Source organism: Cervus elaphus, chromosome 14, assembly GCF_910594005.1.
Source record: "Cervus elaphus chromosome 14, mCerEla1.1, whole genome shotgun sequence".
Taxonomy (NCBI): domain Eukaryota; kingdom Metazoa; phylum Chordata; class Mammalia; order Artiodactyla; family Cervidae; genus Cervus; species Cervus elaphus.
The window spans coordinates 31,899,940-31,918,624 of record NC_057828.1 but is presented as its reverse complement, the minus strand read 5'-3'; the positions used below and the strand labels follow the sequence as shown (position 1 = coordinate 31,918,624).

The following is an 18,685-nucleotide window of genomic DNA, read 5'->3' as shown; positions in this document are numbered from 1 at the left end:
CTAGAAAGCCGCTTCATATAGAATTTCTAAGCAAAATTACCTAGTAAAAGATGGTATTATAGTTGAAGAAAAATTGAACTGTGATATGATCAAATTGAATGTAGATCAAATCTTGTATTCACCCCTTGGCTTTATTTCATGATTAACCATAACATTCTGGTGAGTTTACCAAAAACACACTTTAGAAATAATTTTTTTAAAATACTCTTGGTTTTGATGAGATCTGAAAGATAAAAACCTATCTCCTAATTTTATAAAAAACAGAGCATTACCTTGTCTTGCTAAATTGAAAGATATGAAAGAGAATGTGAGTAGAACTTTGAGAGCAAATCATAATGGTTGGCAAGTATTCAATGACAAATGATAATAAGGAAATATTTATTCCTTGAGAAATAGGGGAGGATCTGGGTCTTCTTCCATTTGAACCTCTTCTCTATTTTTGCTCCTTGTATTCAGCTTTACTTGTCTTTCTGCTTCTTACTCAGCCCACCTAACTGCATATAGTCACTGCTTCTTTCCATTTATTTATTTTTGTTTGTTTGATTACATTGAGTATTTTCCCAGGAGGAATAACCAAAGAATAACTTTGCCATTGCTACACCAGCTGTCCCATTGGGAACCAGCTGGAAGAGAACTTAATTCCTTCTCAACACAACTTCAGATACAGAAACCAAAAAGCAATTAGTATGTTAATTTTGAAACTTAGGTAACTAATAGATTCTCACAATCAGATTTTTTAACTTCAAAAATAAAAATTAAAAAGGAAATAGGAAAACACTTATTGATATTTTCAGAAGTCTGTATTCAAAGTTTCTATTAAAGGTAACTTATTGCAAGTAAAATCACCATTTGTGCCAAGGAGTGGAAGTAAATGGTTTCCAGTGAGAAAAGATTATCATTTGTATCTTGTTTTTAAATAATGTGTAAAATCAAACTTACACAAAGTGAGGAAAATATTCAACATAAAAGTTACCTATGATTTCATCAACCTGAAACAACTGGTTTACTTTTATATGTTCCTTTCCAAGTTCTGTTGGTACACATATTATTACATAATTTCAGTCATGTATACATTTTATTTTCTAATCTGCCTTTTCACTTAAACATGAACACTCTTCCATATCCTATGTAGTCTTATAATTATCATAAACCAAATATGTCAGTTCACAAATAGTAAAATCTTATTCTCAAACATCCAAAATGAGCTAGTACTTAGGTTCAGTTCAGTTCAGTTCAGTCACTCAGTCATGTCCGACTCTTTGTGACCCCATGAACCGCAGCATGCCGGGACTCCCTGTCCATCACCAACTCCCAGAGCTTACCCAAACTCATGTCCATTGAGTCGGTGATGCCGTCCAATCATCTCATCCTCTGTCATCCCCTTCTCCTCCTGCCCTCAATCTTTCACAGCATCAGGGTCTTTTCAAATGAGTCAGCACTCGCATCAGGTGGCCAAAGTATTGGAGTTTCAGTTTCTACATCAGTCCTTCCAATGAATATTCAGGACTGATTTCCTTTAGGATGAACTGGTTTGATCTCCTTGCAGTCCAAGGGACTCTCAAGAGTCTTCTCCAACACCACAGCTCAAAAGCACCAATTCTTAATAGTCCAACTCTCACATCCATACATGACCACTGGAAAAACCATATCCTTGACCAGACAGACCTTTGTTGGCAAAGTAATGTCTCTGCTTTTTAATATGCTGTCTAGGTTGTTCATAACTTTCCTTCGAAGTACTTAGGTAAAGTTTATTTTTTACTCTCCTAATTTACTTTATATAAATCATTTAATCCTCACAGTAAATCTCTCAGGTATACCCTATTTTTCTTACCATTTTACAGATAAGGAAACTGAGGCAAAGGGAGGTTAAGCTACTCTCCTAATCTCACAACTAGGGAGTGGCAGAATGGGATTAGAACACAGGTAGTCTGGCTCCAGAGCCCATGCTTTTGTTTAGTAAGAATGAAAAAATAAGCTTTTTCTGACAAATAGTAAACAAACCTATTTAACACTACTTGTAACTATTATAACATGAGTGCAAAAATCTGTATTTCCTCCTCTTCTTACAAATCTCCAACTGAAACCCCAACCACAAATTATTTGCATGGGATGTCAAAAGCAATGGTGATCAAAAAATAATGTGTTGTGGGAATTAGTGAAGACACTGCATCTGCAAAAAACATTCTCAAAAACAGCTGGTAAACTTCTGTCTATGTTAACATGAGGAGATTGATGCATCCTCTCAAAAAAAAAGTTTCATAGTGGACACAGTTATTGAAAATAGTAATTTCAGAGTTCCCAGAGTGAACTAAAGGAAGACAAATGCAAAACATTGCTGAGTTAAATTAAAGAACGTCTAAACAAATGGAGAAAGATACTGTGTATTGTTAGGACTGCAGTTCTCTAATCTGTAGATTCAAGGAAATCCCCATAAAGATTATATAGACTTTTTTGTTAGAAGGGACAAGCTTATTCTTAAATATATATGGGTATGCAAAAGATCTAAAATAGCAAAAACATTTCAGGGAGTGGGTATAAAAGTTGAAGAGTTTACACTACCAAAGTTTGAAACTTACTGTAAATCTACAGTAATCAAAAGATTATGAAAGGAAATCAACTTACTAAAGGAAATCAACCCTCAATATTCATTGTAAGGACTGAGGCTGAAACTGAAGCTCCAATACTCTGGCCACCTGATGCAAAGAGCCAACTCATTGGAAAAGACCCTGATGCTGTGAAAGGTTGAGAGCAGGAGGAGAAGGGGACGACAGAGGATGAGATGGTTGGATGGCATCACCGACTCAATGGACATGAGTTTGCGCAAGCTCTGGGTGATGGTAAAGGACAGGGAGGCCTGGTGTGCTGCAGTCTATGGGGTCACAAAGAGTCAGACACAACTGAGCAACTGAACAACATTGATATAACGAAAGAGTAGAGTCCAAAAATAAGATGTCATATTTATAGTTGATTGATTTTCAGCCAAAGTGCCAAGGCAATTAAATGGGAAAAAATAAATGTGAGACATGATACTATACAACTCCTAGAAGAGAACAGAGGAAAAATATTCTATGATGTAAATCATAGCAGTAGTTTCTTAGGTTTGTCTCCCAAAACAATAGAAATAAAAGCAAAAATAAGCAAACGGTACCTAATTAAATTTAAAAGCTTTTGCACAGCAGAGAAAACCATAAACAAAATGAAAAGACAACTTGTGGACTGGGAAAAAAATATCTGCAAATGATGCAACCAGCAAGGGCTTAATTTCCAAAATATACGAACAGCTGATACAACTCAATAACAAAAAACAACCCAATCAAAAATTGGTCAGAAGACCTAAATAGACATTTCTCCAAAGAAGATATACAGATGACTAACAAACACATGAAAAGATGCCCAACACTGCTAATTATTAGAGAAATGCAAGTGAAAACTACAGTGAGATACCACCTCACACCAGTCAGAATGACCATCCTCAAAAAGTCTACAAAGAATAAATGCTGGAGAGGATGTGGTGAAAAGGGACCTTCCTACAGCGTTGGTGGGAATGTAAATGGTTGCAGGTACTATGGGAAACAGGATGGAGGTTTCTTAAGAAACTAAAAATAGAGTTAGCATACAGTCCAGCAATCCCACTCCTGAATATAGATCTGGAGAAACTCAAATGTGAAAAGGTAATGCACCTCAGTGTTCCTAGCAGTGCTATTCACAGTAGCCAAGATATGGAAGCAACCTAAATGTCCATCAACAAATGAATAGTTAAAGAAGATGTGGAATATATAGATATATATGAAATTGAATACTTTGTTGTTGTTTAGCCACTAAGTCCTATTCAGCTCTTTGCAACCCCTTGGACTGCAGCATGCCAGACTCCTCTATCCTCTGCTATCTCACAGAGTTTGCTCACATTTCAGTCCATTGAATTGGTGGTGCTATTTAACCATCTCATCCTCTGCCACCCCCTTCTGCTCTTGCCCTCAATCTTTCCCAGCATCAAGGTCTTTTTCAGTGAGTTGGCTGTTCGCATCATGTGGCCAAAGTATTGGAGCTTCAGTTTCAACATCAATCCTTATGATGAATATTCAGAGTTGATTTCCTTTCGGATTGACTGGTTTGATCTCCTTGTAGTCCAAGGGTCTCTCAAGAGTCTTCTCTAGCAGCCCAATTCAACAGCATCAATTCTTCAGTGCTCAGTCTTCTTTATGGTCCAAGTTTCACATCCATACATGACTAGTGGAAAAACCATAGCTTTAACTATATGGACCTTTGTCAGCAAGGTGATGTCTCTGCTTTTTAATATGCTGTCTAGGTTAGTCATAGCCTTCCTTCCAAGGAGCAAGCATCTTTTAACTTCATGGCTGCAGTCACTGTCCACAGTGAAATTGGAGCCCAAGAAAATAAAATCTGTCACTACTTCTACTTTTTCCCCTTCTGTTTGCCATGAAATGATGGGACCAGAGGCCATAATCTTAGTATTTCACTGCTGAGTTTCAAGCCAGCTTTTTCACTCTCCTCTTTCAGCCTCATAAGAATCTCTTTAGTTCCTCTTCACTTTTTGCTATTAGAGTGGTATCATCTGCATATCTGAGGTTGTTGATATTTCTCCCAGCAATCTTGATTCCAGTTTGTGATTCATCCAGCCTGGCATTTCACATGATGTACTAGGCATAGAAGTACATATATAAGCTGTGCATAAATAAGAAGGGTGACAATATACAGCCTTTTACTCCTTTTCCAATTTGGAACCAGTGTGTTGTTCCATGTCTAGTTCTAACTGTTGCTTCTTGACCCACATACAGGTACCTCAAGAGAAAGGTAAGGTGGTCTGTTACTCCCGTCTAAGAATTTTCCACGGTTTGTTGTGATCCACACAGTCAGAGACTTTAGAGTAGTCAATGAAACGGAAGTAGATATTTTTCTGAAATTCATCTGCTTTCTTTGTGATCCAGTGAATGTAGGCAGTTTGATCTCTAGTTCCTCTGCCTCTTCGAAACTCAGCTTATACATCTGAAAGTTCTTGGTTCACATACTGCTAAAGGCTACCTTGAAGGATTTTGAGCATTACCTTGCTAGCATGTGAAATGAGCGCCATTGTATGGTGGTTTGAACATTCTTTGGTATTGCCTTTCTTTGGGATGGGTATGAAAACTGACCTTTTGCAATCCTGTGGCCAATGTTGAGTTTTCCAAATGTGATGATGTATTGAGTGCAACACTTTAACAGCATCATTTTTAAGGATTTTAAATAGTTCGCTTGAATTCCAATACCTCCACTAGCTTTGTTCATAGTAATGCTTCCTAAGGCCCACTTGACTTCACACTCCAGGATGTCTGGCTGGTGTTTGCTATGACCAGTGTGTTCTTTTGGCAGAATTCTGCTAGCCTTTGCCCTTTTTCATTTTGTACTCCAAGGCCAAACTTGCCAGTTACTGCAGGTGTCTCTTGACTTTGTACTTTTGCGTTCTAATCTCCTATGATGAATAGGACATCTTTTTTTTTTCTTTTTGGTGTTAGTTCTAGGAGGTCTTCTAGGTCTTCATAGAATTGTTCAACTTCAGCTTCTTTGGCATTGGTTGTGGGGGCATAGAATTGGATTACTGTGATCTTGAATGCTTTGCCTTGATACTGCTCCCGAGTACTGCATTTTGGATTCTTTTGTTGATTATGAGGGCTACTCCATTTCTTCTATGGGATTCTTGCCCACAGGAGTAGATATAATGTTCATCTGAATTAAATTCACCCATTCCTATTCATTTTAGTTCATTGATTGCTAAGATATCCATATTCAATCTTGCCATCTCCTACTTGACTATGTTCAATTTACCTTGATTCACAGACCTAACATTATAGGTTTCTATGTAATATTGTTCTTTCCAGCATCGAACTTTACTTTCACCAGCAGATGCATCCACAGCTGAGCATTATTCCTACTTTGGCACACCCACTTCATTCCTTCTGGAGCTATTAGTAATTGCCCTTTATCTTTTTGCCTTTTCATACTGTTCATGGGGCTCTCTAGACACGACTACTGGAGTGGTTTCCCATTCCTCCTCCAGTAGACCAGGTTTTGTCAAAACTCTCCATATTCCCATCTTGGGTGGCCCTGCACAGCTTGGCTTGTAGCTTCTTTGAGCTACACAGACCCCTTCACCACACAAGGCTGTGATCCATGAAAGGGAGTGGAATACTACTTGGCCATTAGAAAATCTGTAAATAAGTTCATTTCTATCATTTTTTAAGATTCCACATATAATTGACATCATATGATATTTGCCTTTTTCTGTTTGTCTTACTTCACTTAGTGTTAATAGTGTTAATGTTTAAGCCCATCCATGTTGTGGCAAATGACATTATTTCATTCTTTTTCTCCTGGAATACTACTGAGCCATTAAACAGAATGAAATATTGTCATTTGCCATAACACGAATGAACTTAGAGATTATGTACTAAGTGAAGTTAAGTCATACAGTGAAAGACAAATATCATTTAATTTCACTTATATGTGGAATCTTAAAAAATGATGCAAATGAACTTATTTACAAAACAGAAAGTGACTTGTAGACATTGAAAGCAAACTTAGGGTTACCAAAGGGAAAAGAACAGGGGAGGGATAAATTCGGAGTTTGGGATTAACAGATGCAAACTACTGCATATAAAATATATAAACAGCAAGATTCTACTGTATACGACAGGAAATTGTAGTCAATATCTTGTAATAAGCCACAATGGAAAGGAATATGGAAAAGGCTCTCTCTAGATAGATAGATATAGATTTATCTGAATCACATTGCTGATGTGATTTCATCAGAAACTACACAACACTGCAAGTCAATTGTATTTCAAGAAAAAAAAAACAGAGCCAATAAGAGATTATATATACATACACACCCATATATACATACACTCACATAATCTCACACATGTATTATATATAAAAATGTTTACTGTAAGAAATTGGCTCACTAGATTATTGTTGTTGTTTAGTTCCTAAATTGTGTTCCAAGATCTGCAGTTTGTAAGCTGCAGAGACAGTTTAGTCCAAGTCCAAACGGCTTAAGAGCCAAAATAACCAGTGATGTAATTCTAGTCCAAAAGCCAGTGAAGGCTTCAAACCCAGGAAGAGCCACTGTTTCAGTAAGAGACCAAAGACAAGTGAAAGCAGCCTGAAGCAATCAGGCAGGAGGGGTTCCCTCTTACTCAGTAGAGTCAGCCTTTTCTTCTTTTCAGGCCTTCAACTGGTTGAATAGGGTCCACTCACATTAGGAAGAGTAATCTTCTTTATTCAGTCAATTGATTCAAATGTTAATCTCACCCAGAGACATCTTCAAAGATACCAGCAGAATGTGTAAGCAGATGTCTAGGCACCCTATGACCCAGTCAAGCTGACACAAATTTAACCATCCCATGGCCTCTCATCTTCACAAACCTGTTAATAATTCTTCTAGGATAAATTTACCTCCTTCAAACTGAGTAATCAAAAATAAACTAGCACAATATCTCTACAAACATACCAGAAAGGGAGAAAGGAATAGTAATAACTAATGGCAGAATGAGACCATTTATCAGAAAAATGTAGCCATGAAGTAAAAATTATATGCAAATATTTTATCATGAATTTTTAAAAACTCAATAAAGCAAGAAGTTTTGCTTCTGTGACAAATTAGCTTACATCATACCTACCACTACCACCTCACCAAGAACTATAAAGCTGGATGGATTAAAAAAAAAATTTTTTTAATACAGTGGGATTACTGCCCACAGTATTCATCTGCAAGAAAGCATTGGAAAAATAGGAAGGCAGCCTAGACTTTACTGACCCAGATCCTACAGAAAGGAGTAGAACTGAGAGATGAGCCCAGCACTGAGTGCCACTTTTCCTCTTGAGGATTTGCTGATATGAAAGCTATCACTGAGAATCCAGGAACTTGAGCACAGTATTCCACAGTATTATCATGAGTTTGGAGAGATTAAAAACTAAATATCAGTGCAGGATCCTTGATAATCAATTCAAGCTTTCAATTAAGATCTTTGAAAAGGCTCCATTTTCGTAATAAGCATGAACCAAAAAGAGATGAGCCCTCTCAGTGACTGAAACCCAGCCTTTAAGTAATTCAATCCTTCATCTCTCTTTAGTTTAGTTGCCTGCCAGAAGTATAACTAAACGCTCTCTGGAGGAAGATATTATATAGAGTCTCAGATTATCTTTAAAATTTTCATTCAATGTGCATGGCATGCAGTAAGAAATTACAGTGCATACCACGAGAAACAACCTAATAAAACCAAGACATAAAAATATAACAGCAACCAAATACTAAGTCAGAAAATAAAAATGAGAGGAAAACCAGTCAGTTTAAACAGACCCACAAAATTCCCAGTATTGGAATTTTCTCAACTAAATTTTAAAATAACTGTATGGTATATTCAAGAAAATAGAAGACATGTAGAATTTCAGCAGACACCTGGAACCTATACAAAGAAGTCAAATAAATCTTTAAAAGTAAAAAATAAAATAATTGAAATACCTAACAGAAAATTTTAACAGTAGATTGGAAAGAAGCAGGATAGGAAAGGGTAAATAAACTTTTCATGCTGAAGTAAAGATGTATCCATATGTTTTAAAGCACAGAAATATATAAAAGAGGTATATATCGAGATATAAAGGATGTGATATAAAGATCTGACAGAAAATATTTGCTTTCCCAGAAGAAGAGGAGAACAATTGTGGCAGAAGCAATATTTGCAAAGTTAATAGCCCACAATTTTCCAAAACCTATGAGAAATATTTAGCTACAAATTCAAGAAATGTCACAGACCCTAAAGGGAAATTAAATCCCTATTAGGCACATCATAGAAGAATTGCCAAAACCAGCAACCAAACCTAGACAGCATATTAAAAAGCAGAGACATAACTTTGCCGACAAAGGTCTGTATAGTTAAAACTATGGTTTTTCAAGTAGTCATGTACAGATGTGAGAGTTGGACCATATAGAAGGCTGGTTGACAAAGAATTGATGCTTTTGAACTGTGATGCTGGAGAAGACTCTTGAGAGCCCCTTGGACAGTAAGGAGATCAAACCAATCAATCCTAAAGGAAATTAACCCTAAATATTCATTGGAAGGACTGATGCTAAAGCTGGAGCTCTAATACTTTGGCCACTTGATGCAAAGAGCCAACTCATTGGAAAAGACCCTGATGCTGGGAAAGATCGAAGGCAGGAGGAAAAGGGGACAACAGATGATAAGATGGTTGAATGGCATCATTGACTCAATGGGCATGAGTTTGACCAAACTTCAGGAGATAGTGAAGGACCAGTAGGCCTGGCGTGCTGAAGTCCATGGGGTTGCAAAGAGTCGGACATGACTGAGCAGCTGAAAAACAACAAAGCAACCAAAGAAAATCCTAGAAACAGCCAGAGAAGAAAGACATGTTATAATTAAAGGAGCAACAGCTAAACTTAAAGCGTCTTTCCAACAGAAAAGAAACAGAACCCAGAAATAAGGAATGCTGAAGGAAAATAACTGCCAGTCTGAAATATTTTATAAAGCAGAAAATGTCTTTCAAAAATGAAGGCAAAAATTCAGAGTATAGAAAACTCTATAGGACAACCTACCTACTTTTTTCAACAAATAAATTACATGAAAATTTAAAGTGTTGGAGGGGAGCCACTGTGTCCTAGGTGTGTTCCTCCAGCACTCAGGTCTTGAAACCTAGTCCCCAATGTGGTGCTATTTGGAGACAAAGCCTTTGGGAGATGATTAGACCATCAGCGTAGAGCCCTTATGAATAGGATTAGTGCTCTTATACAAGAGACCCCACAGAACCCCCTCATCCCATGGCCATCTGTAAACCAGGAAGTGGGCCCTTGCCAGACACTGAATCTGCTGGTGCCTAGATCTTGGACCTCCCCACCTCCAGTACCAGGAGAAATAAATGGTTCTTGTTTAAGCCCCTCAGACTATGGTATTCTGTTACAGCTGCCTGAGAGGAGTACTCCAGAACCTGAGTAAGAAAGGATTAAAAGATAGAGCAACCATTATGTTTACTTATTGGTGTGATTCAGTTTAACAGGCTGTTAAGTCTTTTGATATCTTGAGACAACTGGAAATTTGAACAGTGACTACCTATATGATGATATAAGAAAGTTTGTTAAATATAATAATGATATTGTGGTTATGAATAGAGAGCCTTGTTTTCTAGAGATACACCAGAAATATATATGGATAAAATTAGATGATGTCTGGTATTTACTGCAGATTAATACTGGAGGAGGGGGCAAGAAGACAGGTATACAAATGAAATAAGATTGACATTGAGGTGATAACTGTTGAAGTTGCTAATGATGGGTTCATCAGAATTTGTTTATACTCTTCTGTTCATTTTTGTATATACTTGAAACTCCTTATAGTTTTTTTTTTAAGATTACATAGAGATATTTTAAGACAAAAAAATGAGAGATGTTGTTACCAGCAGAATTGGGGAGTTCTTCCCGGCATATGGAAAATGTTCACAAATGGAACCAATTAATATAGGGAGTGAAGGGAAAGCAAAGGCAGAGGGAGAATTCAGAGTACTTGATGTTTCCAAATTCAGTGACCAGAGGGTGCATCACAATAGAAAATCAGGAAGATATGCATTTTTGACTAAAGAGATGTAACAAGAGGCATCTGAGGCACCTTGAATTCCTGTTCCTAAAAGTCACACTTCTTTAAGCATCTTAAAACTGCCTTTCAGCTTACAACTTTGTATGAGAACTTAAGTACACGCAACCAGCAGTTAGAAGAAGAGGTAAAAGATCTAGCAGATAAGAAGGAATCGGTTGCACATTGGGAAGCTCAGATCACAGAAATAATTCAGTGGTGAGTACTCTTTAAATGTGTTTTGTGGATGATTTTTGGCCATATAGTCAAATTGGTATGAATTCCAGGAGGAATATTTATTATTAGTCTGTGTTTCTTCTATGTTTTCTGTTCTTTCCACTTTTCCTTAACTCTGTCAGATATTCCGTAGCAGCTTTTACAGTTTCATTAGAAGCTGATATTTCTTTCTAAGAAAGAAAATATTATTCTCTCCGAAGAAAGTTAGTTAGTCCTTACAGAACCGAAGAAACTCATTTGCTAGCCATCAATATTCCTAAGACCAAAATTCCTGTATTTGTGATTATTTTAGGAAACAGAAAGCCTGGAGAAAATTTTAGAAGCTAAAGATGTTATGCTTTCACTGTTTTTATAATTAAAACAGACTAATTCACATATGGCATTTTAAAGACATTAAATGGTTACAGTTAGTTTTATCAACTGTTCTTTAAGCTCGTAGGATTTAATTTGGGATAATTACCTTAGTGACTTTCATATTAATTAACTCATTATATGATTGTTCTGGTATTTGTAAAAATCTGTATATTTTTATAATACTTAAAGTTGAATCCAACAGGGATTGTATTTTCTAATGAAAATAGGTAGCTTAACTTTTTATGCTTTTTAACTTTCTGACTTTTTCAGCATATTATTGATGTTTATTTACATAAACAACTACTGGTTTCTTCATGTATCTATAGACCAAGAATTTGGTGAGAATTTTAGTTTATAATGCTCTTATTTTGGTCCTCTAAGCATTTTTTCCCTACTTATACTAGATTAATACTCTCCTTCTTAAATGAAATCATAGGTGAATAAACACTGTCTTTTTAAGTAATCTTACCCAGTTGACTCATGTATTTTGATACTGATTTATCTATAGAGCCCTTATGTTAACTCAGCTTTAGCTTATGAATGTGACTATTCACTGCATATCTAAAGGAAAATGCCCAAATTGTAGAAGTTTGATTGTGTTCCAAATAGTACAGTTAATGGTTCTTTAATATAGTAAGATCACTATAATCTTTAGCCTTGCTTTACATCAAACATTATGACTCTTCATTTGTAACTCCATCATTATGTAATCAAATTTGTAACTAAGATGTTAATGAAAATGACTTTATAGAAAACAAAACTGTTTTGGCCAAAGCCTGCAATCCTAGACCACTGATCTTTTCAAGTAATTGCATGATGAATTGAGATGGAATGGGAAGTGGTTCTAGTAAAGGAAAGAAGCTGTAATTATGGACTGTCTGGAAAGGATAAGTAGAAAGGATGAAGATGAAATTTTTCTGCATATATCACATTCAAATGAAATATGCAGAAAAAAATCAAGAATACAGGAAGTCAGTCTGCATTAAATACCTAATAGGCTAAAAGTAAAAGATAAACTCACTCTTCTCAGGGTTCTCAACTATTTGAAAGTTAACTTACTGATGCTTTAAAATAATATATGTCTCACTGAAGTTTTCTGTTTTACTTTGGTACTTGATCTGTCTTTATTTGTATATATTCTAGGGTCAGTGATGAAAAGGATGCACGAGGGTATCTTCAAGCCTTAGCTTCTAAAATGACTGAAGAATTGGAAGCTTTAAGAAACTCCAGCTTGGGTACCCGAGCAACAGTAAGCTCTACCATTTAGTCAACAGGCTTATTATATTAGTTGGGGGGAAGGCTCAGAAAACACTGTAATGAATCTGAGTAATTATATCAGTTCTTCTAGTTTTTGCCTACTATAAAGTTTTTCATAAGAAATCATTCCAAGTTCCTCCAGCTTAAGAAATTATAATACATAGTTGCTTAACTGTCATTTGTATGGCTAGCCATTAATGGTAATAACCATAAAAAATAAATGTATTTATAATGAGTCTACAGTTATTTCTGAATTTAATGAAAAAGAATATATTTTCACTAGTAATAAATATATCTCTTTTATTCTGTAATTAGGGCAAGATAGTTCTTTTAAGTACTTTCAAAATTCACTTATTAAAAAAAATTCACTTATATTACTGAACTTAAATGTAAAAATAGAATAGAACTAAAAGCACAGTCGTGTTGTTTCATAGGATATGCCCTGGAAAATGCGACGTTTTGCAAAACTGGATATGTCAGCCAGACTGGAGTTACAGTCAGCTCTGGATGCAGAAATAAGAGCCAAACAGGCCATCCAAGAGGAGCTGAATAAAGTTAAAGCATCTAACATCATAACAGAATGGTAAGACTCTATAGTCCCACTAGAGTGATTTCTGATTTGATCCAAAAGTATCTGGAGAGAAATTACATATTTAGTTTCCTACCTATCACTTTTTTTTTTAAATCATGACCCAAAAAAAATGGTATGTTTGAAAATGAATTGATTCTTTTAGGCCTTTATGCAGTAATGGGACTTTAATACAGCTCTGTTTCTATCTGACTTGTTCTTAAAGTGGAATTAATAGTATTAATATTCTATTATTTACTTTTCCCTTTTTTGTCAAATTTAGTTCATTTTCAAATTTTATAGTATTAAATTCAAAATTATCTCTTGCTCAAGAATATTACATTAGTATAAAAATGTAGCATAGAGTCAGAACAAAATATAGTCATCTGTAATTTCTGGCCTCTACCATCGATTTTCTATAAATGAAGGTTCTTAGTGATGATGAATTTCACAGTGGTATAATATGTTTAAATTATAATTTTTTCTTACTATGTTTTAAAAAAGTATATCCTCTGCACTCTTCAGGACAGTTAGCTAATGATTACATTCCCTCCACTGTTATCACAGCAGTAGACCAAATCATACTCTGAATAAATGATAGAAGGAAAATCATAATTGGATTGGTTCAAGAATAAGTCAGTGTAGGTGATATGGAGAAACAGTAGAAAGTTCATATTACAAATCAAAATACAAATAGGAAAATCCATTCAGTGCTCAGAATACCTAAGGTTGCAAGGTCATTGAGTCACAAAAGGAAATATAGGCCTATAAATTGTTTTTAATGGTATGAAGCCTTAGTCCTTAAACTGCAGTCATTAATGTTTTTAATTATATCAGAGATGCCATGTATCTCTGATTGAATTGAATTATAAATTCCTCAATTGAATTATAAATTCTTATTATAAATTAGTCAATTACAAACTAAATATGCTTTACTTAAATGTGCTAGTATGACACTGAAAATGGAAAACAACTTTTTCTGGAGAATATGAGTTGATCCCAACATGAAGAACTACTAAAAGTCATTCTCTGTATTGTAATTTGAGTTAGTGAGCTCTTTCTTCTTAAGCTTAGGACATAAAACTTACACATTTGTTTATAAATCAGGAATACGAGTCAAACTGAAAATTATAAACTTAGTTATGGTTCTCTATGAAAGAAATTTAACAGAATTCTAAAGTTAATGTTTGATTTTATACATTTTTTTAATTTAATAATTTAGCTCATGGCTAGCAACTTTTACAATAAAAGGCAAGATAATAAATACTTTAGGGTTTATAGGCCACATAGTTTCTGTCTACTCAACTGTGCTGTTGAGTATGCAAGCAGCCACAGACAGCATTTAAATGAATGAGCCTGAGTGTGCGCCAGTAAATCTTTATTTGCACAAGAGTAGATGGCAGGCTGGATTTGTCCTTCCTGCAGTGGTTTTCAACTCCCTGCATCATCATGACTGACATTTAAACCAAGTAAGTTCAACTACATACATGATGGCTCATTGACAAACAATATAAATAATGACATTTTTCCTTTTGTTCCCTCATTTAAGTAAACTAAAAGATTCAGAGAAGAAGAACTTGGAACTACTATCAGAAATCGAACAACTGATAAAGGACACTGAAGAGCTTAGATCTGAAAAGGGTATGGGAATGTATTTTGCATCCATCAGGATGTAATGTTCTGTTATGAATACATTTTATTATAGAAGAATCAGCTTAATGTGTAGGTAGGAGAATTGTTCACATGTATGAATATATGGTACACACATGCACATATTTGGTAGATAAAGTCTCTGAATTATTTTGTTTTACCTGATACACACTGTTAAAGATTTCATAAGAGAAAACTCATTTTGCCATATATTCAACTATTTTTTCAGGGCCATGGACTATATCTTGAACAATATTTTTGTGATTAGAAACATTTGTTCTTTGCATATACTTTATACTATTCTCAAATGTTGTAGAGGATTAGCTCTCAGGGTAGTTGAAGAAATAACTAGATTAATCCAGTATTAGAAAGGCAATTCAATAACAAAGAATTATTTTGACATTTTGATATCTTCGTCCACATATGATACTCAAATTGCTTGCCCTGTGGGATTTCTCAGAGTTTATTCCCATTTTCCTGAAAATATTACTTGAGCACGTTATAATTAATGTAAAAAGTAACTCAGAGTGCTTGGTAGCTTTATTACATGAACTTTAATTTTCTTTCCATCATGTGGGCATAAAGAATGTGAAGATTTAATTTTTAGAAATTCAAAATGTTATTTTCTTAATGAAAGGATCTCTTATATACAGTTATTAGAAATTCATTTTCCTAACAGTATTCCTGGCTGAATACTGACCTAATTGAATTGGCTCTAAGTTGCACTTACCTGCTGCCCTATTATTTCCCAGTCCTGTGACACAGAGTGACAAAGCTGGTTGGGTCTCTCCATCTGCTTTTAAAACTGTGGAGGAAAGAGAGTAATCACACAAAGGAGTAAACATGAAAAAAGCCATTAAAAGTAGTAGACGTTCAATAAATTTTTGTTATGAATGAGAAAGGAAGGAATCCAGAAAAAGTGAATTAGGAACTCAGATTAGGAGCATAAGGCATCATGCTAAAATGAGAATCAAGCTTTAATTTTCACATATGAAGAATGGAGGGAGCTGCATTATTTAGCAAGTAGAGGAAAAAGTATATAAGACACGGAGGACCTGTGGCCCAAAAAGCAATTTATATAGAAAAGAGAGCAGTGAAGAGTATGACTTAACCAGTTGGCGTTGATTGCATCATTTTATAGTAGATCAAAATTTGCAAAAGAAGAAATTAAATTTATTACATTGTATGTTAGCCTATGGCTTTTATTTGAATTTTGAGCATTGCAGAATAATAAAATTTCACTGTTATAAAATGATCTATTTAAATAATATAATGTAATTTTTATATAATGAGGCAAGGATTTTGTCTCTTTCTTTACTGTTGTATCTCCAGTATGTAGACAGGGCTTGGCAAAAACCCTCGCAGCAAACATTTATTCATGGAACAGATTTCTACACTGCCATGTTCGGCAACCATGGTATATTATTAGAGAGTAATTCAAAAAGGCACATAAATTGATACCAATTTAGTGGATCAGTTTAGTCCTAATGATATGGAGATCAGAAGTGTGTAGTGGTGTTTCTCCTTTTCCCTCCCTAGTATTTATCATTATATGTGTATGATTAAGAATTATTTTGGAAATTATGCAGTTATAGTTAATACCATAGCCAAGAGATATGCATCGATTTTTTAAAAATTTGTCTGAGAAAAGCTCAGGTTTGGAGTCCTCATTCTCCAGCCCTAGTTTTTCTCAGACAAACTTTTGTCATGCAATTTGTCAATAAAACAGTAAATGAAATCAGATTGAAGCCTGAGCAAAAGTTTATTCATAATTTAATAAGTTTGATTTACCGCTGCATTTTTTAAATAAAAGGTTATTTGTATTGGTGTATACTATATACGTGATGAAAGTATTTCAGAAAGGAAACCTTGTTTGGTGCTAAATTACCTTAGAAAATCCAGACCTAACCAGAGTCCTATTTTTAAAAAATTTCCCAAGTCTACCAAAAGATTTAATGTGCTTTTTATGGTGTACTATACAGGAAAAGAAATTCAAGAACTCAAGTAAGTCAAGAAACAAGTATTTCCTAGAGATTGATGTAATTTAACTATTGAGTCATAGTACAAGAAACACGAATGTATTTTAGTTTTTTTAATATGTGGAGTTAATAATGTTAATTGGTTTTAAAATATGGTAGCTTGCAAGCAGCTTTTTAATACATTCAGACAGGAAAGGTCATCCATGAAAATTAGTGTTAATTGTTCTAGTTTTAAGAAAAGTTGCTGCTGTCTTCTAGGTATAGAGCACCAAGACTCACAGCATTCTTTCTTGGCATTTTTGAATACGCCTACCGATGCTCTGGATCAATTTGAAGTAAGTATTAAACCTTTCAGATATCCCCTGTGGTCGATTTAAAATTTACTTTGTGATTTAAAATTTATTTGCAATAAAAATTTTATTGCATCCCATGTAAGAGGACCTAGAATCTTATATAAACAAAAATGTATTATGAAAGAAAGATATGTCCTACAATATTATGGAAACTTTAATCATAAACTTTTCTTGTATTTAAGAGATATCTAAGATCTAAATAAGAGAGTCATTGTAAGATTTAAAAGAAATTTCATCTCTTTCCCTGAGGAACAGTAAGTTCAGAACAGATCCTAACTTTAAATAATTTTAACTTTTTTTTTCCTCCAAAGCATAGAGCCACAATAAAAAAAAAAGCAAATGAAAATGTCAGAGCTCACAATAGGGCAGTGCTGGTTCCAATTCCAAATCAATAGAGTTTTTTAGAAGTATACCAAAGGAATGCTTTTTGTTAAAAGTATTACATATAGAGTTTTATTTGGCACACTCCAGAATAATGAAATAGTGACTGTGTGACTCTGTCATTCTTTGGTACTTAAATTCTTTGCTAGAAAAAAGCTTATGGTTGAACTTTTTATCTCAGAAAAAAATTGTTAGTAATTATATATTAATCAACAGATAATTGAACATATCTGAGCAAGGCACTGTTGTAGGTGCTGGAAATACAATAGTGACAAAATCAATAAAGTCCTGCCCCTCAGGAAGCCTACATTCTAGTGGGAACAGTTAGAAGGCAGAGATTCTGTTGTTTACCTTTAGTTGTTACCTTTTAAAGTGCTTCCATTTAATTTAATTAATAATGATTTGCAATGAGCTTTAATTTATTACACCTTGAGCACAGTATATGAATTGTATTTCATTCTTTTGGGAAAGGGAAAAAGAATCACTCCTTAAAACGTAGTTAATGAATTTCTAAGTTTCTTGAGAAACAATGACAATAACTGCTTTTCTCATTTATTTATTTGAATTAATGTCATTTGCCTTTCAATTGTTCTACAAAATTTTTGATTTATTATTTGTTCTTATTAAATTGCTTCATCCATATTTTCTATTTTTTTATTGCTGTATTCGTTAAATAGGATTCCTTTTCTTCTTCCTCATCTTCACTGATTGATTTTTTGGATGACGTAAGTCTTTGATTTTCAAACAAATGCATCCTTCAGTAAAAGAGATCAGTGAATTGATATGAAGAATTTACCTAGTAATGCAGTCAGTTTTAGAAATATCACACTTGATAATTTGTGAGCCAAAATGTGCTTTTTTCTTGCCTTAAATACAAAGAAGAGTTATCATTATTAAATATAATAAAATAAAAATGTACTTTAAAAAATGCATTGGCCATCAGAGAATCTCTGTAGTTCCATTCTTTGCAACAGTGCTGAAGACTGGAGTGCTTATTTGATTATTGTCACTATATAGCTATATAGATATAAATAATTGCTCATTTTTGTTTTTCAAGGCAGTTTCTATTTCACATTTCCCTTTTCTTTCCAGCAGTTTACTACTTGGTTTATATGTTAGTTAAAAGCAAGCCTCTGGTGGTATAATAAAAAGTGACATTTTATTAACTCTTCCAATAGAGTTTATCATACATAACACAATAGTTGAGTGCAAATCAATTTTTAATGCTGACAGAATTTCTCTTCTAATGTGAAAATTGATTTTAGTTAACAT

The 18,685-nt window shown here is 34.4% G+C and overlaps 1 protein-coding gene across 9 annotated transcripts in view; it reads left to right on the top strand.

Moving 5' to 3' along the window:
- CDC42BPA (CDC42 binding protein kinase alpha) overlaps positions 1–18,685 on the top strand; it is a 296,309-nt gene that overhangs the window by 217,339 nt on the left and 60,285 nt on the right. For 7 of the 9 annotated variants that reach the window (XM_043923191.1, XM_043923188.1, XM_043923189.1 and 4 more), the window contains 5 exons: positions 10,729–10,853; positions 12,369–12,474; positions 12,917–13,065; positions 14,600–14,691; positions 16,938–17,014. In XM_043923191.1, coding sequence (XP_043779126.1) covers positions 10,729–10,853; positions 12,369–12,474; positions 12,917–13,065; positions 14,600–14,691; positions 16,938–17,014 — 549 coding nt within the window. Of the gene's footprint in view, positions 1–10,728; positions 10,854–12,368; positions 12,475–12,916; positions 13,066–14,599; positions 14,692–16,937; positions 17,015–18,090; positions 18,139–18,685 lie in introns of all 9 variants that reach the window. The other 2 variants (XM_043923185.1, XM_043923192.1) reach the window with 1 other exon arrangement.